At 42.1% G+C, this 24,737-nt stretch overlaps 1 protein-coding gene across 1 annotated transcript in view; it reads left to right on the forward strand.

Moving 5' to 3' along the window:
- Positions 1-24,737, forward strand: part of klhl29 (kelch like family member 29) — a 214,028-nt gene that overhangs the window by 83,549 nt on the left and 105,742 nt on the right. Inside the window, exons 4-5 of the mRNA XM_080047433.1 lie at positions 15,424-15,571; positions 19,980-20,498. Of these exons, the coding sequence (XP_079903559.1) occupies positions 15,424-15,571; positions 19,980-20,498 (667 nt within the window). The remainder of the gene's footprint in view (positions 1-15,423; positions 15,572-19,979; positions 20,499-24,737) is intronic.

Raw genomic sequence — 24,737 nt, forward strand, 5'->3', positions numbered from 1 at the left:
GTATTTGCAAGTATTTCCCTAATATTTCTTTGTATGGCAGTCAAGGCTACCTCACCTTGAGTTTAGAAGGTCCATTACAATCCAACTGAGAATTACCGGTAACCAAATTATTATCTTGACATAAAAGAGATTGTTTAAAATTAGTTAGACTGTCATGTTGATTGAAATTTTCTTTGCTAACCTGAAAAAAAAAAAAAAAAAAAAAAATTATAGTGTTTTTTCTTTCTCTCATGAGATTTAAAAGCAGAGTGCGGATGACGCAGGCTTGTCTGTGTTCCCTGGCAGTATGATTACCTTGGCGAGGTTGAAAATGAATAAACCGACTGCAGATCACTGAATGACAGCTTTTGATTTGAACCGTGTCGCCTACACAACATAAACTTGCCGCTTATAGAAAAGCAGAACATCTAGTTTCAGCAACGGCGCCTTCGCTATTTGAGGTTCTTTCCCTGCAAGATAGACAAACTCTTACACAAGATTGTTTCAAAGAAAGTAACCCTGCGTTCCGATTCGCATATTCTTTTTTCTATTCTACATACTACATCCGATAAAAAAATTATCTAGTTAGGATGCAGTAGGCATACTATTGGGACATACTTTTACTCTTTTATTTCATCATAACATTGCGCCTTGATCTTGCCTCTTGCTTTTATATCCGTCACATCCCTGTTTGTTTTCATATGGAGGCTTCGTCGATGTGACGTCACTTCACGTGCGCACCGGATTATGGGTCAGAATCGCCCAAATAGGATGCTGTTTTCAACACTAACAATCTTGGCTGGATGAAGTAGGACATCCAGGTACTTCTAACTAAATCTGGCCACAAGAATCGGGACATCCTAAATCTTTTTTCTACATACTATATAGTAGAAAGTGTATGCAATTCGGTACGCAGGGTGTGTTTAGGGACATACATCCTGATTCTCAATATGTGCACAATAAGAAAAATAGAAATACCACATGTTGAGGATTGCTCTCGGAAATGACATTGAACCACAGATCTGTGCCAAAAAGGGCGGATATTGAAAGCAAATTTTTTTCATTCACACAAAAAGATGAATCATTTTAAGAAATTCAAGTGGATTTAAAGCTTTAGAATAGCAACTACATGTAGTTAAATATGGTTTGGTTTGGTTTTTGTCATCACTGGTACACAGTTACTTTGTACATTTTTATTTAGGATTTGAATGTAAAACCATGTTTGAGGTACTGGTACTCTGAGTATTTCAATGCTCCTTCTTTTATTGTACTTTTTACTAATTTCTTTTTTTTTCAAATCAAGATCTTTTTATTTGTATTTTTTTTGTATATAAAAGTGAAAAGTTGTTAATTTGTTACAGACAGGTAGTATGAAAGAATAAATAAAAAATAACTTATGCCACTTATATCGAATTTAGTACATTTATTTGACAGTTGTTTGTAGTTAGGTTGCAGATAGAGATTTTAAAAACCTGAAAATATGTCGACACAGTATAGGGGCCACGAGAAGAGAGAAAAATAGGGATGGAAGTTTAATTTTTTTCATAATGCACTTATTCACTTTTGTGATAAAAACGTACAATGTCGACAATAAAGTCCAAATTAAATGTTGAGAATTAGACGAAATACAATGTGGAGAATAAACTTGAGTAAGATTGTCTTTTATCTTTGCTCTTTGATGGTGACTTCTTAAATTACTTTTCACTTAAAACAGACACACTCCGGTATTTTGTCTCTCTCTTAAGTTATAAGCTAACATTTTGAAATGGCTTGACTTAGGGTTTTTTGTTTCCTCTTGTTCACTATCTGGCATAATGTTCCTTCTACCATGTCTACTGTTCCTTATTTTGTATTATTCTGCCCCACAAAGATCAACGTTGATCGATCATTACCAGGTAAAAAGGCTATTTTCTTTTTTCTATTTTGCTGAAGGCACCTTCTTAAAATGTATTGTGGTCAAAGAAAAAGAAAACATTAATATTTATCAGCTGGAAAGACAGGGAGTAAAAGAAAATTTAATAGTTGTTCTAATTCAAATCCTTTGAAATTTGTATTGAGCGAGGTAAGGATGTGACCAAAAACCTATCTAGTGTGTGACCTGCATATTTTCCTGGTAAATGAGACATGTTAAATGATGTGCCAGAGGGAAAATGGGTCTTTTCAAGCAGCACACACTGTTCCGATCATCACAGATAACCAAGCTGGAAGGCCGGGGACCTAATTTAAGGACTATTTACCATACGCCAGATTTTGAATGGAGCTGCACCCGGCTGTTCAGCAACGAGCATTTCTACAGAAAATGGAGTAAACTTGCTAGAGAAAAAGATTTAGGTTTCGCATAGACCACAAACAAGAACCTTTGATTTTTCAGACTCTTTTTATACAGTTGACAGAGATACCGGCAATTAATAATTCATCCATCTCATCTTGAGATCCCTCGCTGTGAATGTTTTCGAGCTCCTCCCCAGCCTTAGTGCTCTGCACTGAAAATAAGGCAATGCAGACAAAACAGAGGACCCACTCTGATCAAAAACAAAGAGGTGGGATGTGATTAATTCCTGGGCCCATCTTCTGGCTATATCACCCTTGACTGATTCATCAGCCTTGAGCAATAAAAGGAACACCATTTTTAATCAGAGTCATAATCCTAGATCAGCGTTTAAGTGGGGTTTGTCTCTAAACCAAGTGATTGTCATCACTTCTCAAGATGTTTCGGCACCTCACAGCATACGTGTAACAATAAATGCAGAAGAAGATCTCTCTCTCTCTCTCTCTCTCTCACACACTCTTTCTTTCTGTCTTTGTCATGTAGTTTTCATATTAGCCTGATACCATTGTGTGTATTATCTTTTTGTCCTTCCTGTCTCACACTCATGAAAAAGAGTCAAACTAATAGTAGGGGAGACTGTCCTACCTTAGTCCCTTAGCACTAATCAAGTCCTTTTTTGAAAAACACTGACTGAGTGGTTTTTGTGCCTTGTGAACGTAACCGAACATCAACTATAGTGCTATTGGATCAGAAAATGGTTTTATTTTTGCAACGCTGATTTGAGCAGATTTGACAAGAAATGGATGTTAATATCTCTACTTCAAAGGGCATTGTGATTTTGACACAACCAAGGAGATGTATTGTTCACTCACTGGGCAAAATACTAATTATATTTTAACAAACAAAGTCAAGTCAAATACCACTTGAGCAGAGAAGGTGGGCTGACTTTTTATAATTCTAAATTTTTATTATATTTGGACAGCTTTTCTTAACACAATTGATCAGGAGAGTGACAAGTTAACTCAATACTCGTGATAAAGAAATATAATACGATAGCAGTAATGCTACGCATTAGATCTAAACGAGAGAAATGTGAAATTAGCTGTGTAAGTTACTCATTATCTCCTGTCTTGGTCTAAGAAAGCAAGAAATGGCTCCTAGATAGCATAGAATTTTATAAATTGGATTGATTTTCGAGAACCTGAGTCTTTCCATCTGTATGACTGAAATCATGTCAGCCATCCATCTCTGGAAGGAAGTGGGAGTGAAGTATTTCCATTCCTCTTAAAATGAGTCTTTTGGCGACAATCATGCCCAGCATCAAGAACCATTGCAATGGCTCTGGGAAGGAAGGAACAGAGTGGATTGTGAGCAGCCAAATTGATCCAGTCCAGTTTACAATTGGGTGGTTCTTTTAAAGGTCTTTGAGTGCCGATGGAATTTTTTTTGGGCTTGAATCCAGTAAATGAAGAGTAGAGCCAGAAAGGGTAAGACATATGACCTGAATCACATACAAGAAATGGAAAGGTAAATCTTGTGCATATTAATTGTAGAATAGTGAAAATAGTTGACAACTTTGAACTGGAGAGCAAACCTTCCATCTACACACAGGTCTTCAATAGGATTGAGACCCCTCTGATATGGACTGACTTTTACCACAGGCGCAAAGAACTCAGAGTGTATAAGTGCTTTTTAGTAGACTGTTTTTCGACTTGCACTAAGCCATGGAAAGTATTTTGGAGTTACTAACTTCCTAATTATTTCTTGAATGCCAGTCAAGGCTGCTTTACTTTAAAGCACAGAAGTGCAACAGTCCAACTGAAAAACGACTTAATTATTAGGTTCAGATATGTGAACGCACAATGAACATGAGGGTGATGGTCTTGTTACTGCAGATTTTGAAACATGTTATGCAGAGCAGTGTTCTCTCAGTGGTGTGAACACGTTGTGGGTGTGTCTGTGTTCCCTGGTAGAATGATAATCCTGGTGTATGAATTAATTTAAGGGAAAAAATAAAACTGTCAATATAAAGCATTCTAATTGCTGCATTATCAAGCTCCAAGAACGACACTAAAGGCACGTTGGAGTTGTTGTTGCATTTATTGCTGGTATTAAAGTTTATTTGACAGTGACCGAGGATGTTTTGGAACTGTCTGGAGCTGGTGACTTTTGACACCCTACAAAATGCCTCACCCAGTTCCTCTCCTCCAGCCAGAGTTATGGCGTACTTGACTTACTTTAGAAGAGATTGTGTTCTGATGACAAATGGAGGGCTCTTTCTTTTGTTTCTACACTCAGATATACGGCCTCATTTTGTCAGCTTAACGACCTTGTTTCAATGAGCCTAATGACTATCACTAATGTCCGTGCATGGCCAAAGATTGGGACTGATCTCGCAAGCTATGTCCTCTGCACGCACATTAAATGACTCCATTACCAGGCCTGGTCTTTGGAGAACAAAGCCCATGTATTGTCTTCTCTCGCTCAAGAATATCAATAAAATGCAATGGCTCGGCTGTTATGTAGTTTACATGTTTACAATTTCTGGGGAATAAAGCATTAATAAGACCTTTTTAACTTTGTTTAGATGTGTGGACTCAATATATTTTCCTTGCAACTGTGCATGGTGCAACTGCAAATGGTGTGTTAGTAAATAGATGCCAAAGAAAATGGAAGGCAACCTTTTCATCAGTTGATTTGAGTTTATCTGCCCTGTTTTGTTCATCACTTTTCAGCAGTATAGTTTTCACCGGCTGGATTGAGTGCTGGAAAAGTCAATGAAATGCAAATGCCCAAATATAATTATAGGTCTGCTCTTTAAAATTCACAGAGAATACATTGCAGGGAAAAAAAGCGTTTCACCCAGACATAAAAACTATTTGCAGCCTCAGTATTACCTCCACGCCACAGCTTATGATGACTCCTCAGTGTCTAGCTCAATGTACAGGCTGAGAGTTTCCATTAAAGATCAGAGTGTGAAACCTGCACTTTGCTTCTCTGTTGTGGATCAATTTAAATAAAGGGCTTTGCCTGGCGTCAACACTGATCGATATGTGGACGGGTGCTCATAACCACCAATGCAGGCCCCATTATGAAAGTCCTCTTGTCAAAGGCGGATTTGAAATCACATACAGTCAAACATGTGAAAGGAAATCAATGCTATCTGATGGGGACGGAAACCTGACTGCTCAATACGCTTTGGAGAGAACAGGTTCCTCCTCGTCCTCCCCTTCCCACCATAACTATATCCCGTTCCTACAAGGGACTTAACAGCTCAACCCTGCAGACTATTTCAGATTACAAGCTCTTGTCAACAAGTGTACAGGGAACCTATGGGCAGGGTCGTATAAGGGAAATGGGATTCTGGGTACACCAGAGTTACTTTTGCTGACAACAGAGGTGTCTTTAAAGCCCACCTCTAGTGGCTTCATTACCTCATTCAGATACAGTAACGTGACAGTGGACAGTTCTGGTCAGGAAAGAGGGACTTATAGATAAGGTCCCTGGAAAACAATCCTCAAAAAAAAACTCTCTGCTTCAGCTGCTGGAAAAAAACTTTAGAAAATATATTTGCAGACGTTGCAGTCCATGGAAATAATGTTTTGCTATTCAAGACACGTTTGTAAAATTTCACATGTTTTTCTGAAGAGCTTGTTTTGAAAATAACTATGCCCTGTAGCAGTGCAGATATCCAGGATTGTTTTATCCAAAGACACACTCACAGCTACTACTACTGCTAATGGTCTCTTGTTTATGCATTTTACCGATCAGTGGGAATGTGATGTGTCTTCTTAAATAAGCAAGATGACAGAGAGGAATAAGACACCTCAGGTATTATGCCCCACTCTTATGCTCATTGATATTCTAAGTTTATATTTGGCTGCAGGAACAGTTTCTAGTTGCATGACTCATCCATGTAAGTGATTAATCTTTAAACTCATGAATATTAATGTTGCCTGTCTGTGTCCATGGAGCCGATATACTTTATCATCTCTCAGATTATCACATAACAAATAAGTAAATGGAATAACAAAATGAAAACATTTTATAATGCCATAAAGAGTAAATATTGGCATTTAAAAGGGATTTCAAGAATGCTTTTTTTTTTTTTGTGTTTTTGAAGTCTTCACAAATTGAATGTGTTCATGTACCTGCTTCAAAGATCCCTAGCAAGTCTTTGGAAGTCTGCTCATTCCACTGGCACTGGGACTGCTATAACAGAGTACTGAAGTGTTATTCTCACAAGTTATTAAGGGACAATGGGGAAGGACAAACGGACGCCAACTAGCTAGAGGAATTTCTTCCTGACGCATTCACTGTTTTATTTGTTGTTTTTTGATACAGTGTTGTTGTTAATCATTTGAAGTCTTACTTTAGTATACCAGTCTACCTGAGACTTCATCCAAATTCCAAAAAGATCTTCATTTTACTTGTCAGTTGTAACTTTCGACACGGGATATGGACCTTGTAATTACTTTTGCCATCTGTATAGAGTAGCAGTTGGACCGAATCAGGAGAAGCTCATTCAAAGGCCCTTGAAAGGCGGCTCCATACAGAGAGAAAAGCCTTTTGCTTAGAAAAAAATCCTCCCACAATTCAAGCCAAGGTCTGTTTATCCACCTGCCGCAGCCTCGTTCATGGCTATTTCTCAGATTCTTAAGGAATCTTTGGTCTCTAATGATCCCAGCATGCCTCTCCAGTGTACGTCTTACCCCAAGCAGTGCGCTGGGTGGACTCCCCCCTGTGTGCGCAGGAGCACAGAGCGCTGCTGACCACTTCATCTTGTGGGATAAACCAATCTTTCAGTCTCCTCTCAAACCCTGGGGGGGGGGGGGGGGAGTTCCAAGACAGAAACCTCAAAGATCGGAACACTGTTTGTGTTACACATGAGGCTGTCTGTGCACTGCTAAATAGGGATTTGTCTTTTGGCAGAAAGCAAAGTCTCAAGTTATGTCAATTACACAAATTCTTGTGAGGTTCATACCATTATTCGGCTATTAAAAGGGAAGTCAGTGATGTCCTGAAAATCACAATATATCTCTTCACGATCCGCTACTGAGTGTGCCCTGACAATTACTCCCAACTTGTGTTTCAGCGCACACATACAGTACGTAGGTGTGGATAGTGAGGATATATTCACGGATTTTGACAAAGTGATTTGGACAACAAGCATTCTCCTGAATCGCCGACTCCACCTTCTTAAAGAAGGATTTATTCATTTTCACCAGGAAATGCTTTGTAATGAATAAAAATGCTGCAATTAATAATAACAGATAGCAAATGGCTCGTGGGCACACTGGTAATTATATACTTCAGTGGAGTCATATCGAGTTTCGATTTGACAGCGTTGAAATGCGGATTCTGCTGTACATCACTTAATGCTGCTATTTTTAGGAACCCCAATGGAAGGTGATAGCCACACTGTAGCCAACTGGTGTGTTCATTTTAATGCTCAGAGTTCATCTGAATGGAGCTGATGGATTTTCCCGTGCTCTCATAATGTTGCAGCACTGCATCATTAATTTGCGGAAAATACTGGCCATTGGCTGTGCCTGTAGTTTCAGTTTTATTACTCACACTTGCAGTCTGATTAGAGAGTTTGTCTCCCAGGTGCCGGGGTGATGTAAGACTGTAAAATACTGTCAGTATGTGCATTGAAAGTGAGAATGTTAAACAACATACAGGCATGCTTACTTAAATGCTATCTTGTTTGAAATGAGCTATTTCTGAACTCATATTTTGGCATTTTTCTTCAGATCATGGCTTGGCCGAGAAACCAAGCTGCCTGTTTGTCTGCCAGAAAGTCAGTAGAGGACTCTGTGGGATGGTCCATAACCATCTAACTGCCTGTCAGTCTTATAGTCTATCCGTGTGTGCATGCGTTACAGACGGAATCAAATCATAAAAATCTAATTATCTGTTTAGCTCATGAGACATGCTTCTGACCTGCAAGAGTAGAGCTCTGGAACATAAGTGGAGTAATGCTTGGAGGTGAAAGAATATGTAATGATGAATGAGCCAGGAATTGGATGAAATTATTTGGTTCAGAATATATTCCATTTTGGAACTTGATCCATTATGAGTGTTGACCTGTGCATTAGGCATGTTGCCCTGCAATATTGCCATTTGGTTTTTGATCTATCTATCTATCAAAACATTTTGGTATTTGGCTTGCAGATCACAGGCATTGTAAAACACCCCCCACTGCACTACTGGCCAAGTAGATATTATTTCCATTAATTTCGCAATAGCTGTATAAATGCAATTCATGGGGACACATATTTAGCCATTTTTCCTCAATTTCAACCATAGACAAGAGCTACCCAGTCATCTCTGGGTCTCCAAGGCTTGCTGCTATGACAGTTGGTGGATATTTAGTTCCCCACTCACCACATATCAGGCAGGGTCATGCCCTGCTGGAGACCTATGTCTCTCACAGTCTCTGCCAGTTCCAATGGAGGGCAACATGGCCCCTGACACACTCCTCTGGGAGGTGTTACCATGACATAAGGAAGTCTCCACAGCCCACATCTCCAAGCACTATAGTCACCCTCTCTTAGAAGCCTTAACAACTGCTGCTTGGTCCCACAGATAAAACATGTTCACGGTGCTGGAGCAACCCAGCCCACTTATATTATCTGCAAGAGAACAGACAACACAAGGGAAGGAGGGGCTGAGGTTCGGTTTGGAGGGCAAAGCGCTGCAGCCTGCGAGCACTCATGGGATATTAGGCGGGGTTTCCAGCACTGCATTCCCACTCAAGCTTGTCGGCCTCGCCCCTGCGATCACGCTTCTCTTTTCTGGAACGTGTGCGTCGAGCCAGGAGCTTGCCTAGCTGTCGGAGTTTCTTAGCTGAAATGTTCAGTGGAAGTGAAGTCCGTTCCCCTTCAGTCGTTTGGCCTGGGGCTTAAAATTATAGAGGCTGTATTCGTAGCCCTTTTTCCGGTGCGAGTCAAATGCATATATATACTATATACCCAGCAGGCGCTAGTGTTGTGTGTTTTCATTATGTTTGTCTGGGGGTCAATGTTCAGGTTTTGGCGCCTGGCAGGATCCGCTTTGTTTGGAGTTTCAATTTTTAGTGCACAAAATGCCAGTCAAGAACCGTCAGTCATTAGTTATTGATAGAATTTTTTTTCAAAGTTATATTGCCTCGATGCAGACGGTTACTACAGATTTGGCTTTTTTAACTGCTGTTTTTCTTCAAGAAAGAGGCAGGTGTTGACAATGGGGGCAAGCATTGATCAGCATACATACAATCAAATGTAAACCTTATTTATGTTTGAACAATTCTTAAGGTGATTCAGTTTGCGTCTAACAGGAGACATGTATTAACTCAGAAAGAAAGAAATGGTCTGCTAAATGTTTTCTTACCGTGTATATAAAGCCTTTCTTTATTTTGGGTCCCTTGCTCCTTTCCAACATGGACAAATATAGTGGAAAAAATAAATGTTGTAGACTGAATCTTTCAAATTAGTTACCAACCTGGATCAGCAGAGAGGGATTTAATAAGAGCTGTGCTACGGATTTTTATCTACAGTCCATGTTGTTGAAGTGTCAGTGAAGATATTATCTCCTGCAAATCGCAGGAACAACTTTAATACACCACACAGATTTGCTTCCAGGAAACAAACATCTAACCCTTTCTACAATGTTGTGGATGTCGACAAAAAATTAGCCGTATCATTTTTCATTTCACACTTTTAAGTTGATCATTTGCAAAAACAAAAACAAATGTTACCTTGATTCCTCCCTGTCTCTTTAGTATCTAGCCATCCCACTGGATACGCATCTTCCTCGTCTATGGCACAACGCGGTTCGGCATGTTGAAACGCCACTTCATTTTAAAGATGGCTACCAAAAAATGGTGCAGTAGGCTCTTTGTTTACTCGTGAGATGCTCTGCTGTGCTCCAGTCTAATAGATTGGACACAGCCACCCCATGGTTCGGCTGCAGCATTCAGCACCATTATGACGGAAGCCCAGAACAAATCCACTGCTCATTTAGGTGTCAGCGCGTTGTCATGGAAAAAAGATACCTCTATACAGTAAGTGAATAATGTTTGGGGGGAAAAATGAGGTGTGCGCTTTTGTATACTCCTTGGCGCTCCTGGTCAGTTTCGGACCACACTTGGTTGGAGATTTTTGACCGGAACAGGAGGAGGAATGAGGAGATTTTTTTCTTTTTTTCTTCTCCATTTTAGAAAAACTGAAAGCGATCTGTCAAGGGCAATGATACAAGGCTATGTGATGGATTGGTTTGTCTTTCTCTGCCTCTCAATCTTTCACTCCTTCCTTCTTTCGCTGACATTCTTAATAGTAGTCTTTTTTTTTCTCTGAAGAAATACATTATTTTCATCACCTTCCACATTTCAGCCAAATTTGCTGTATAGGTCTATGCCGAGCCAAAGGGAAGAAAAAGCCATTCTGTCGGAGTTGTATTTCATTTCCTCGCCCGAACACACATTTCTTTTTTTATGATTTGCTCATGGTGTGGAATTAAAAAATGGGATATTATTTCACAGGTGCACACTATAATGCAGTGACTGCTGCATTTGAAATGTTGATTATAATTGAATTTGTGTACATGCATCTCCCCGGAGATAGCCGGCTGATTGTGGAGGTGTATTTTCCCGGTTATGCATTTAAATTAAACCATAATTGCCGCTCCACACTAGACCACCAGAAATCCTGGTCCATCCGTTTAGAATAAATTAACCGATAAACCTATCAGGAAAACAACTGCACATTAACGGGCCTGATTATCATGCCAGCTGAGTGATATCGCACAGCAGTGAACCTGCCGTCTGTTATTTCCCTCTTGTGTGAGAGCTTTGCCACCAACCTTTAAAGGTAGAACATAATAAACCGCTGTAGCACTGGCCTGCACCCTTCACATTGCCATCTCATTGTGTCTGGCGGTTGGGCTAATGGCATTTTGTGAGATTAGCTTTTTTCAGTTTGGTATCGTTACTGACATGCTATGTGCTTGTTTTTTTTTCTGAAGCGCCTTTCTCCATTTAAGGCCCGAGCCCTCCCGCAACCTTCCACTCCTTTTCTCTTCAAACCCCAGCTTTGCTCCCACTACAGTGCACAGCCCAGACCTGTTATTAAATCTCTTAGCGGTTAGTTGCAATGTGTGGTGTAATGCTGTTTACGCCTATGGGACCTGGGCGTTATAGACATACTCTTCCATCTCCCTTGCTCTTCCACTCTCTCTTTCTTGCTATTTTTCGCCAAAACAAGCAATAAAGTAATTTCTCTGGGGAAACCAGAAGCCATTTCTTAACTGGATGGGAGCACTATATGTTCAGGCTTACCGCAGGTACTGTATATTGGCCCACACCACAAGCACAAAATGTACAAGGAGCTTTTGCAGATAGCTATGGTGGTGATTTTCTGAGGAAGCGTGGTTTTAGGACTCCCTCACACGGACAAGGGTTGGCTCCAACAAAAGTCAAAGGCAAACACAAAGCTATGAGCAAACGCTCTCTGTTTATTTGGACGTGGATGGTGTGGATGACTCAAAACAATCAAAATCCCAGAGCCACGGATCCCCATGGAGCCCTACACCTGTATGTACCCAAAGCAGATGCTGGCCAGGTTCTGGTAGGCACAATAAAGCTGCCTGCTATTGCAAGACTGCAGAGCATGCATAATGACAGACGTCAGTGCGTGCCACGTCCGAGGAAAAAGCTGAAACGCTAGCCAGAATCAGACAGCTGTCTCCGATGCCCAGACAGAGCACGACAAGTATATATTCCGACCTGATGTGTCTTGATTTCATCTCCCCTTCTTCAATACACTGATTCTGACATGTCGGAAACTTTCAGATGTTTGAGAAGGGGGTAGATCCTTCTAGTTTTTGCTGTGCACCCATGTGTGTGTTCATGTGTGTAGTATCTGCATGTGTGCTCATGCAGTAGGAAGCAGATGGATAGCTGCTTCAAATTTGGAGAAAAAAGGCTTTATGGAGCATATTGTTATTTTTTTAAGGTTTGAAATACAGTACAGTTTTGAACAGAATCATCACTATATCTTTTCATATCCTTTTCACATCGAGCATTTCCTGCCAGTTTTAAATATAAACTCAGCTTGATGGAAACCTAAAACAATCAATTAATAATTTAGCTGGTTGGCAAAAATTAGATTTGTTCAGTATTTCTTAATGGAATAATGGAATAATGTCCAGGATTTCCTAGTTTGTGTTTGTTTGCGGTTGAATAGCTTTATTGGTATAGAGTTGTTTTTCAGATTTAAAAAAAGGAAGAAATAAGTAATATTCGACTTAGGAAGGCATTTTAAACTATTTTCACATATAAACAACTGTATATGGTGATTAATGAAAACAAAGAACCCCTTCCCCATACTTGCTTGTTTGTATTGTGTGCAAACAATACAACTCAAAGTTCAACTGGTTAAGAAGAAAATATTTTATGCAGTTATATATGCAGATTCGTGTGTACAGGTATAATAGTTTGCTCAAACGTTATTGTGCCTTTTGTGTTTGCCTGTGTGCAAGTGCCCCAATCCACATACACTTACAGTATGTGGTCCATATGCACAGATGTTGCTTACAGTATTAAATAACCTTTCCCAAGCCGGCTTGACAACAAACACAGAATGGTCTCTTGGCACGACTCACAAATTATTTATCTGGCTCCCCTGCTCTTCTCCAGCATGGTTTTTGTCGAGTCAGACGAAACCATCTGCTGCCCAGTGATAATGGGCGGCCGGGGAGGAGGGGACCCAAACTAGGGAGAGCAAATAAAGTATGGGAGAAAAATGGCATTCGTTGTCCTAGAACCAGCAGTACCTTTCTGCCTACCTGCAGCAAAGTCTGCCTGTCGTCTCAATAAACATCCAATCTGAGATCTCCTGGCTTCTATGAGTGCACATGTATTTTCACCTTGTGGCTTTTGTGTGTGTGTGTGTGTGTGTGTGTGTGTGCACACTCCCTTGTGTCTCCAGTCTGCATTTCTGTGTGTGTGTGTGTGTGTTTATTTCCTATCTAACCTTGATCATCTTAAAGTCAGGATTGTTCCTGAGCCTGGCTGATACTGTCAATGCGATGGCTCTGACTAAGAACCTATTTTCTTCCCTTTTCTTTCTACCGGTGCACTAAAACTGTGACAGATGGATTGCCTTTCAGCAGAAGATATATATTTTCTTTCTCTGTTTAGTGTAAATGGGTGCGAGTATTATTGAAAGAATATTAAGAGGCAGGTGCAGGGCTAAAGGAAAGTGAGAGAGTCAATGCTGGTTGTTAATGAGGAGTTGCCTGTATAGACGGGAAGGTTCAGCGTGGCTGGAGAGGAATACAGTAAAGGCACACAGTAACCGAGGACGAAAAAAATAAAAACGCTCATTAAAACAAATAGTGGGCCATGGAAGGCAACTCCTCACCTTGGAAATGGTCCGGATCTTTTTCCCTTTCCCCGGGTCTCCAGGGTTCCTCGGATGGAATTGAGCGCTCTCTGAGTAAACCATTTCAGTTTTCTCTTGTCTGAAGTCGACAAGTCGAACTGGACAAAAAGAACTGACAGCCTGTCTACCCCCACCCGCTAAACCCAGCTTCATTCTCTTCTTCTCTCAATCCTTCACTCTACTTCGCCTTGAAATGTTTTCCTACACTCCCCCCCCAAAAAAATGTGTCATATAACTTTCAGTATGGATTTATCAAGCAAGTGACACTCAACACACTTGGCTCCTATTGTGAGGTTATTTATTAGAGAGCAGGTGTCCAGCAGCATCAATACTATGTGATGTCCTTTTAAGTGTTGAAGGCCTTGGTAGAGTGGTGGTGGTGATAAATCCATATGAATTTATCCCTGATATGGGATCGATCCCGATATGTAGAGCTGCACATTAAATCAGCGCGAAAACCAATTGGTTGGTTTTGATTTTTTTTTGGTTTTGTTGCCTCGGTGTGGTCTGTCAAGGGGTTTAGTCGACACAGCTGTGGTGGGAATGCATGATGCTTGATGAAGTGGATGCCGGGTCAGGGAGGATAATGGAATTGAGGGATGGCGGGGAGGGTTGGACGGATCAGCCGGGAGGGGGCTTGGTGACCAGGTCTTTTCTATTAACTCAGGGGGCTGGCGGGGGCGAGCAGTGGAATCAGGCTTGTCCCCCCCCCCACCACACACACACACACACACACACACACACACACACACACACACACACACACACACACACACACACACACACAGACACACAGACACACACACACACACGCACACACACATGCACACAAACACGGTTGTTAGAGAGAGCGCTGAGCGTTCAAACTGAAGATAGGGACAGGCCAATATTGCTCAGGGGTCCAGTGGTGATTGACCCAGTGTTTTTCATCAGTCTGGGCTTGCCTGATAACATTTGTTACTCCCCTAGCTAGCAAAGGAAAATATTAGAGCTGTGTGGGGGTGCAAAGAACGGCTTAGGGAATTCTCAGGTCCTTTCTTTTTTTTTTGGGTTTGTGAAGTTGTATTGGACTTAGCCCCATGCACACAGTTGTCACCTAGCTTTTTCATGTTCTTTTTGATGAAATTCAATTTTTTTTTCTTTTCTCTCATCCCTGCAAAAAGAATTTCTTTCTATTGACTCTAGTTTGTGTTCAGAATTGCATTATCTCACTTGAATGAACACACTGTTTAATTCATTGCAAAATGATATACACAGTCTCGGGGGGGGGGTCTGAATTTGATTGTAGCTCGCACTAGAAAGTTAATTGTTAGAAATATATGAAAAGAAAAATATTGTTTTTTCTGTGAAGACTCTACGGGTTGCAAACTAGATTTTTTTTCCCTTTGTTCCCATTATATATATATATATATATATATATATATATATATATATATATATATATATAGGCTGTAATCAGAAATCACTCAATGCTAATTGCATATCATGCTCCATCACCACGGCTCACTTGAAAATCTTTAAAAAACTAGGATGGCTGTAATTTTCACTCAAGCTATAAAATGAAATGGTATACAAACCATTTGTGCTGATGAAGTAGATTTAATGGTCATTAAGACACACGCTGTATCTGACGATCAGAATGTGTAGAGTGGTTTGGTTTTAATTCTCACATATTTCCTTAGGTTGAGTTTTCTCTCATATGGTGCTCAAATCAGTGATGTTGTTTTTTCTTTCATTGCTGTGCTGCAGGTCTCCGGTCTGTCTCCTGGAGACAACCAGACCCCAGGACTGCTGCTGGCTCCAGGGGTAAGGTGGGGACAAACCCCCATCAACCAGCTCACGCCATGGGATACAGATGAGCCTCCCGCCAAGCAACATCGAGACAGCGAGCCCACCGGTAATGATCACACACACACACACACACACACACACTCACACTCACACACACACAGCATTTTACACACATACATACGCACTGACAGACACTTTACACATCTACTGCTTCCTCCTGATGTTTGTTTACCGTGATGCAAGTCTTACATCATCGGTACGCCAGCATGTGTGTGCATGTACACACACACACACACACACACACACACACACACACACACACACACACACACACACACTCACACTTGTGTGCTACACCCCAGACACCTTTGGCCAGCTACGCTAGCATTTAATGCTAATGAGACATCTTGACTGCTTTGACCTACATAAAATACACGCTTGCCTCCGCAGTATTCACACTTTACACACACGATCATGCATAATTAACATCCACCAACACTTTCTCTACATGAACTAGCTTGATTATGCGTGTCATTATAGAAATGTGAGTGTGATATCAAGAAGTGAAAAAATGAACTACATAAAAGTGTAATTCAATATTACACCTTAACAACCCTTCAAGTGGCTCACCATTCCCCGCTCTGTTCTCATTATATTGCCCTTGTTCTAAAGTTATTATGTCACTAACTGGTGCTGATGTAGTCTAAATTCAACCTATGTAGCAAAGCTCCGTAGCAAAAGTCCTCCAAATGTCCTCCACCAGGTTTAATTTTGATAGTGACCTTATTCTATTCATGCCCTTTTTTTAAACGTGAACGACTCGACATTAAGGAGTTGAGCCAATGTTGAAGTTTTTTTCTCTTTATTGTAATGAACTCACCCAGAATGGCTCTGCCTTGGAGCAGTTAATTTCCTTCCATTGCTCTGCTGGCCTCTGCCTCCTGCTCATCACAAATGTGTCTCATTTAAGAATAATACTGGCACAGAGCTTGTTCCTGTGGAAAAATTCAAGCTCAACAAATCCAGATTTTGGACAGCTGCTTCTCCTGTGGCAGTGAAGCTTTACGTGCCGAAACAAACGTGTCCCAGCCGATGCCACTGCCTTTGCAAATCAACTCCTAATTACTGTTTGCATATGCACAACATGATTGGTTCATGCATACATGATAACAGTTTGATAATTGACCCAACAGGGAAGTTTTCTTCCATAGCAGAAGTTGTTTGAGGTGCTCAGGATGGATGGATTCTGTTGTGGTGTTAGAGTAGGAGGACTCTGTTTTTTGCCTCCCGCTGCGGTGCATCCCCTGCTGCGTTGCAACACAGCCTCCTGCTGTGCATTGATGGTCCCTCTGATTTAGCCATGAAGCTCTGGAGGTCTTGTTTTTCTGGGTAAGTGAACCAGGCTTCACACCCCCCGCCCCCCACCCCACCCCCACACAGCCACAGCCACACCACAGCTCGGAGCGAAGCGCAAGGAGAGTGAGATGTCACCGACCTAGCACGCTGCCTGTCGCATATGACACTCAAAATCCAGAGCATGGTGTCGCATGTTGATTTGCATGTGTGCGCTTCTCCCAAACTGTGAGTGAGTGGCGTTGGCAACCAAGCCAGCTCCTCTCCTCTCCACACTTCACTGAACTGCGTTGCCAGAAAGTTCTGAAAGTGCCAACCGTGCCAGAATTAATCAACTGTTCCTTCCAGAAACAGAAACTTCACCGTTGTGTCTGTCAGAGAAGGGTTGAAAAAAAACAAGTTTTCTCTCATCTTAAGTTTCTGGTAAGAACATTGCTATTTGATTTTATGCCATGCTTTGGACTTGAGAAAATTGTGGAATAATGGAAAAAATATAAGGACAAATGTGGCACACTCACTACAATAGAAATGACGTAATTTAAATGCAGTTGATATTCATGCAGGCAAGGGCTGTGAGTGTAGTTGGATGTTGGATCGTGATAAGGACATCCTAATTAAAGATAGATTTTTCTGGTTGAAGATTAGATGGATGGTAAAGGACAAGAATATCAAATTGGAGGACGGATACACTATCTCTTATATTTAATTCTTATCAACGGCATTTACTGCATTACAATCTCCAAACGTTACAAGATGGCGGAATTATTGTACTAACCAATTTGGCCAGAATCAATTCATCAAGAGGAGCTACAGAAGAAGGGAAATGAAATATATAGCCTTGGCGCTGATTAGCCCAATGACATGTGAATTATGAGCGGAACTGGCCTGTCGTCCGAAGTCTTTACCCCCCCAACACCACCCTTTTCTCTTTCTCTCCTTTCTTCTCGCTGTCTTGTCTTTATTTCTTCCTCCCTCTCCATCCCTCTCTGCCTAGTAGCATGAATAATGTGGGCTTTTTTTCATCTTTTCTTCACTTTTTGCATGCTGTGATTTAGCCTTTGGCCCCTTGGCAGACTGGTAGGCTATTTTTGGGAGCCTGGACCATGGCTGGGGGAGCTCGAGATGAAGGAGTTGCAGCGGATGTATGACTGAGAAAGGGAGGCAGGGTTCAGTCCCTATGTGGTTCCTTCTCCCCAGCATATGAACGCCTTAGGGCAGATAAATGATTGGCTCTGAGAGTCTGGGTAAACACAGACTACTATACAGATAATAGTGTAAAATACCCCATCCACTGAGCATGTATACGTTTCCACATCCAGAAAAAAAGCATTGTTCATCTTGTAGCGAAATAAATCGCCTTATCTTAGTTGAATGTCGATCTTGGGGTCGCAGATCTGAACATCACTTCAAATATTTTGTGTTTAAAATCAAAAATCTAAAATCTCAAATGAAAAACAATCTTGGACCACAGACGAGCTACAACACACCGACAGTTGTGGTGTGGAGAGGGAACAGACTTAAACTGGATTCTGTCTTCCCATGTTGTTATCTAACTCTATTTGTTCATCTAATACCAGACTCAAAAATAAGCACTGTGCCCTTGTTTTTTTCGGCTTTGTCTGCAGCTCACTGAAATGCCGCAAATCAGTCAACAGTAACAATGCAGTGTAGAAATAAATGGATTTATTCAATTTTGTTTGCTTGTATGGGGATATACAATTGAAATCTCTCTTTTTGTTGTTGTTGCTTTTTTTGTTCTCAAATCGTTTCAAATCAGTTTTTATTTTTATAGCCCAATCTCACAAATAGCTATTTCTACACAATATGACACCCCTTTGACTTGGACCCTTAGCTTGACCAAGGAAAACTCCTAGCAAAAAAAATCCTTTAGCCGGGATTTTTTTCTTTTTCAACTTTTATGACCTATAAACGTTGTTATAATGATTTATAGTCATGTTTAACCAAGTGTCGATAATGACGTAAATGCATTTAGAAGTATTCCTGGCTGACCGTCTGGGGTGGCTGTGCAGAGCGCTAAACACTAGGGACGCCGGTCGCGATTCACTTGTTCAAATTTCCTGGATTTATCTACGTAGAACAATCCGGATTTTCCATGTATGGTAATGCTGCACACTCCTGCCATGCCCCCACTTGTCTGCTCAAATCTGCCCGTGCGCCGCTGAAAGTCTTCTGGAAGGTAACCAATTACAACAGAGTGGGGTTGGCAGGCAGGGGGCCAAGGGGGCGGTGAAGGACAAAGCTGAGTGTTGACAGAGAATGCTGAAAGCGCCCAGATGAGAGGAAGAGATTCCCGAAAATCTACATAGTTTGTTGTGCTGTGTCAGGTTGCTCTATAGGAGTCATTAATGAGAAATTAAGACCAGAAAAGTAGTATAATAGGAGATCTTTAAGGAAATTTAGGAAGAGTCTCAAAGAAAGGGATCCCTCTTCCAGGACGAACAAACACGCACTAGATGTCAGATAGAGGTGTAAAGCCCCTATCTCACTGGGCTGCGACAGTGTGCGACAAGTTGGAGACACAAAATTGCGACCAAATATGCAAATTAGTGACAATTTTCACTTGCAGTCTCACTGAGTTGGTTCCTCACGACACGTTTGCGAATGTCCTGCCCAACACTTGCCAGGAGGTCGCATTTATGTCTCGCGAACGTCTGCCGAGCGTCGCACGACCGTCTCATTTTTGTCTCAAATCAGTCGCAATTTAGTTTCATATGTCACCAACCCCTCGCAAAGTTGTCTCACATTGCTCGCATTTTCTGACTCGCGGAAACTAAATTGAGAAGGGTTTGCGACGCGTTGGAGACACCTGCGACCACTCTGAGACTATTTTGAGACAGATTTGTCGCGCACTTTTTTTGAACATGTTAAAAATTCATGCGACAGGACTGCGCGGCTCTGCGACTCATGAGAGGAAATTGAGACCTCCGCGAATGTTTGGAGACAGTTTAGAGACTCGTTTGCGAATGAAGTCTCCAACTTGTCGCAAACAGTCGCAGCCCAGTGAGATAGGGGCTTAAAGAATAGACCAATAGAAACATCACCAAGGAGTACAACCATTGAGTTAAATTCTTTACACACAGATAAGAAACCAAAGGATTAATAACTGTATGTCTGTGTGTGTGTGTTTTGTCTATGTGCAGGCCCGGCCTGGGCTGGGCCAGTAGCAGCGGTGAGCCAGCCCAGCCTGCTGCCCCACACCTACGCCCTCCACCAGCCGCCCTCCTACAGCCACAGTGTGACGGCCCAGTCGCCCATCATCGGAGTGACCCCGTCCATCCAGACACAAGTGCCCCAGCACCAACACCCTCTCATGACCGCACACTTCCAGTCCACCCATCAGCCTCCCTCCATGGTGTTGAACATGGCCAGCCAAGCTCCTTACCCCTCCGCCCAATCCGCCAACCATGTAGTTCACCCGAACCACACTCACAACGTCATGGGTAACGGACACTTAAGCTCTCACCCGGGCCTCATCCAGCCCCCTACCCTGCCTCTGACCAATGGACAGGCGGCATTAGCAGCAGCAGCAGCAGCAGCAGCAGCACAGGCCCAGCACACAGCTGCAGCAGACAATCAGGAGAATAGTACCAACGGTCTGCAAATGCTGCGGACGGTCGGTTCGGGGAAGTACGAATTCAGTGACCCGGGACATCCTAAAGGTAAGCACAAGACACCCTCAGCATGGGCGGGATTTTCTTTGTAGTTGTTTTATTATTCTTTTCCAGATATATGGAACCTGTCGCGACTTACACTGAAAAGGCTTAATCATCTGTTCAGCTTGGCAAACCTGAGCTCACAAGTGAATCTCGAGCCAGGGAGGTGTTTGGTATTAAATCAATCTTATACTCTTAGCTCTTTATTCCTTATGACCTCCCCTTATGTGGGGAGGGCCAAGCCGGAATGAGACGCATAGGCCCCTGCCCCTCTCTCTTTGTATACCGGAGCAGTTTCGGAGGCCAACAGTCATAAAGAAGGCTGCAAACACCGGAGCGAAGGGGTTGTTAAAGTGCAACCAGAGCCAATTCACTTGAAAGCAGCTCCAAGGTCGCCGGAGAACAGAGGTGCACCTAAAGCTGTGGGTTCAATTGCGGTGTCTAAAAAAAACACCTCTTAATACTGCCTAAAGTGGATTATTTAGAAAGAAAAACACAATGTGCTGATCTCAAACTACTATAGAACAGCAGCATCTCTACTGTGGTGCTGTGAAATTGGTTAAGCGTGTCAGGTTTATCTTTTCAATGCTTTTAGTTGCTCTACTCACAAGGCCTGCTGAACACAGGGCAGGGAGAGCCTTTTGGTCCCTGCCCTCACATCTCTCCACAAATCGTTTGAAGCCGGTGTTGGCTTGTTTGGCTGTTTGCAAAGGTGCTTCACAGTTTCAAACGGTGCCTGAGTCCGTGAATTGGCTTTTGGTTTAACCTTGGAGTTTATGATGCAGGGCGCTGGAAACAGATGTTCGCAATTCCCCGAGCAATTTTCACATTTAATGAAGCTTTTAATTTAGGTTTAGATTGTTTTCTTTTTCCTGAGTCATTTTGATCAATAAAATGTGGGCAAATGAACTTGTAGATTGCAAAAAGGCAATCATTTTGGTGGGGGGCTGCCTGTGATACATAGTAATGAGAGACTGCAGGTAGAATTGGAAATGGATAATTAAGACGGGCTCGTCAGCTTGGTCCGGTCTCTATCCAATGAGAGCTTATTTGCTTCTGTGTTGAAGAGACTGTCGCGCTCCATTAACCATGCATGTGTCACCTGGTTTTCCTGACCTGCCTCTAACAGGCCAGTTTAGAGAGGGGGTTTAGGTGGAATTACAGTATACGTACGGATCCATTTTACAGGGAAGGAAAACGCTGTAGGTTTGTTGGAATTCGGCAATGGAAACACAGTGGCTGTTATTCAAGTTATGATAAAGGTAATATATTCAGGTTGTATGGTTTACAGTTTTGTGAGATGCTGTATTTCATTCGGGAGGAAACGCACAGTTGGAATCTTGTTTAGCCCCTATCCAAGTCAAACTGCAAATAGAGGCACTTGAATCTCAACAGTTGAGGCATTTTTTCCATCCCGGCTTGGTATTGGAGACACAATAATAAGCATGTCATTAGGGTACATTCAAAAGGACAGTTTGAATAGGTACAACCTCAAGGACTAGTAAATGAGAGGCCTTGGCGAGTGGCGAGGCACACCTCTGCACCCACAGGAACACTTAACTTTGCTACTGTAATCACACCAATGCTATCCCGAGCAGCCTGCGCCTCAGTCTATATACAATTGCGAGTGTGTCCCTAATTTCCCTCTACTTTCTCTATCAGTCCGAAAAGGTCACAAATCCCAATCCCCCGCAGGCACTCCATTTTGAATCAATTAACGCTGCATATCAATGTGGCAATGGGCACCTACTGTCCTGCTGTAGCAGCATAGTGGCGAAATATGGAGGGTGAGCTCTTGCGACCTTTGTTCTGGCTCACCTTTGTTACAATTATTTTGGACCTGCTGTTTGCCTTTTCCGCTTCCGTATATTGGTAAAGTGCAATGGAAATAACCCACACACTGTCATGTGGGATACTTTGCTTGAATATCTAATGAGTTATCATCTTGAAAGAGGTAAAAAAAATAAAATAAACCTGTGCTCGTCTAGGGCTCATACAATTTAAGGTATTTCATAGGATCCATTTTTCTAAAGCCAAATTGGCAGAGATATACCCTGACGTAGATGATAGCTGCAACCGGTGTGGCTTTGCCCCGGCTGACCACAGTCATATGTTTTTTTCTCTGTCCGAGACTGAACAATTTTTGGTGTTCTGTCTTCAAAACACAGTCTGACATACTGCAGCTAAATCTTCAGCCATGTCCTTTGACAGCCATTTTTGGGATCCCCCTGGTGCCTTCTGCCTAATCTGGACCGCAAGCAGATGTTATTGCATTTTCAACTCTTCTGGCTCGGAGAAGAATACTTTTTGAGTGGAAGTCTCCCAAGCCTCCCCTGTCATCTTCTTGGTTAAGTGATGTACTGTTCTTTGTTAAGCTCGAAAAGATTACATTTTCTTTGAGAGTTTCCTTGGGGAAGTTTGATTCTAGTTGTCGCCCCTTAATTTCCCACATTAATGACCTTCAGTCACTTTCCTTTGTGTAAAATTTGTGTACGTGTGATTTTTTTTGGGCCGGCATTGTCTTGTACTTTTTTTTTAAAATATGTTTTTAATTTATTTTTGTCCAAGGATTGTTTGGGGTGTGGGGTGGGTGGGGGTTCTAAATGTTTGTTGTTTGTTGGAAAAAATTAAATTTCAGTAAAAATTGTTTATGGAAAAAACCTATCCCATGCAAAGTGGCCCTTTAAGAGACTGACGTAGTGTTTTCCTGCAATGATCCAATCCTGCTCACGTACATCATGTAAGAGGGTGTCCAGAAGTGATTATTGAGAAAACAGTTTAAATACTAAAGCCACAACTTAAGTGATTGTGTTGCTGCATTGAAGAAAAAGCTTGAGCCTCGAGACACAATGCTCGTAAGCGCTGATGTGCAGAGGAGGTTTTGTGGCTTTTTGATGGCAAAGGCCTGGATCTTGGAGGAGCTGACAGAGCTCTTCCTCCTTAATCCAGCCGTGTGTGTGTGTGTGTGTGTGTGTGTGTGTGTGTGTGTGTGTGTGTGTGTGTGTGTGTGTGTGTGTGTGTGTGTGTGTGTGTGTGTGTGTGTGTGTGTGTGTGTGTGTGTGTGTGTGTGTGTGTGTGTGTGTGTGTGTGTGTGTGTGTGTGTGTGTGTGTGTGTGTGTGTGTGTGTGTGTGTGTGTGTGTGTGTGTGTGTGTGTGTGGTGCACAACTTCTTGGGTGTGACTGCATGGATGTTTTGTCAGATGTCAGCCTCGCAACCTTAAAGCCAAACACCACAGTGACAGAAATCACACTCTGTGTTTGATTTGGCTTCGCCTTCAAAGGGAGCAATTTGTCTTCGCGCTGCATCAGTGGGCACATCAACAACTGTGTGCTCTTCTGTGTGTGTGTTTGTGTTTGTCTGGATATTTGTCCGTATTTCTTTTTACAGTATGTAGTACTGTGTTTTTTTTATATATGTCATCTGTGTGTGTGTGTTTGTGTGCGTGCGTGTGTGTGTGCGTGTGCATGTGTGTGCTTGTGGATTCATGCAGAGCACCTTGAAGGCAGCTTTAACCTCATCACCTACTGAGATGTGTCAGTCACCCGGGCTGTGATCTGCTTACCTGCTTTCCCCATCCACAGCAGGGCGTTTCATAAAGCCCGCTAGTCAAAGTAGTGTACAAATCCATCTCCACACCTTGTTCTTCCCTATTGTTAATTTCCCTTCACACCAGCCCACTCCTTGCTCATTTCTCATTGTGTTCTTACTGTTGTCTCAACCACGATAAAATCACCATCTCACCAAGCTCTTGCGATCACTTAAAAAATCTGTAGTCTAACATCGCTAGCTCGAGCAGCTTTCAACACATTTTGTGAAAAATGGCGACACGAAGTGACGGACGTTGTTAAAAAGGAGAATATAGTAAATGGGACTCAGTGGGTGGCGAGAGTAGAAGAAACAGATGAGAGAGAGTTAGAGAGAGAGAGAGAGAGAGGGATGCTCAGAGCGGAGTCGGTGTGTGTCTATTGACCAAGTCATTAAAATCGATGGCTGTGTTGATGAACATCAGCCAGGAGAAGCTATCGCCCAGCTCAGCAGGGACGAAATCACTCGCCGCAGATGTGATTGAGCACCATTTAAAGGCAGCACACGACAAGGAAAACACATTATTATCAAAAGGAAGTTATTATTCCCGCGTATCTGGGGCTGTTTCCTGTGCCAGCCGCTCAAATTGTGTTTTTTTGATATTATTTTCTCAGCATCGTATGAACTGAGAAAACAATTGGAAGCTGTGTTGCTGAACG

This window comes from Ammodytes marinus (assembly GCF_949987685.1).
Source record: "Ammodytes marinus genome assembly, chromosome: 19".
Taxonomy (NCBI): domain Eukaryota; kingdom Metazoa; phylum Chordata; class Actinopteri; order Uranoscopiformes; family Ammodytidae; genus Ammodytes; species Ammodytes marinus.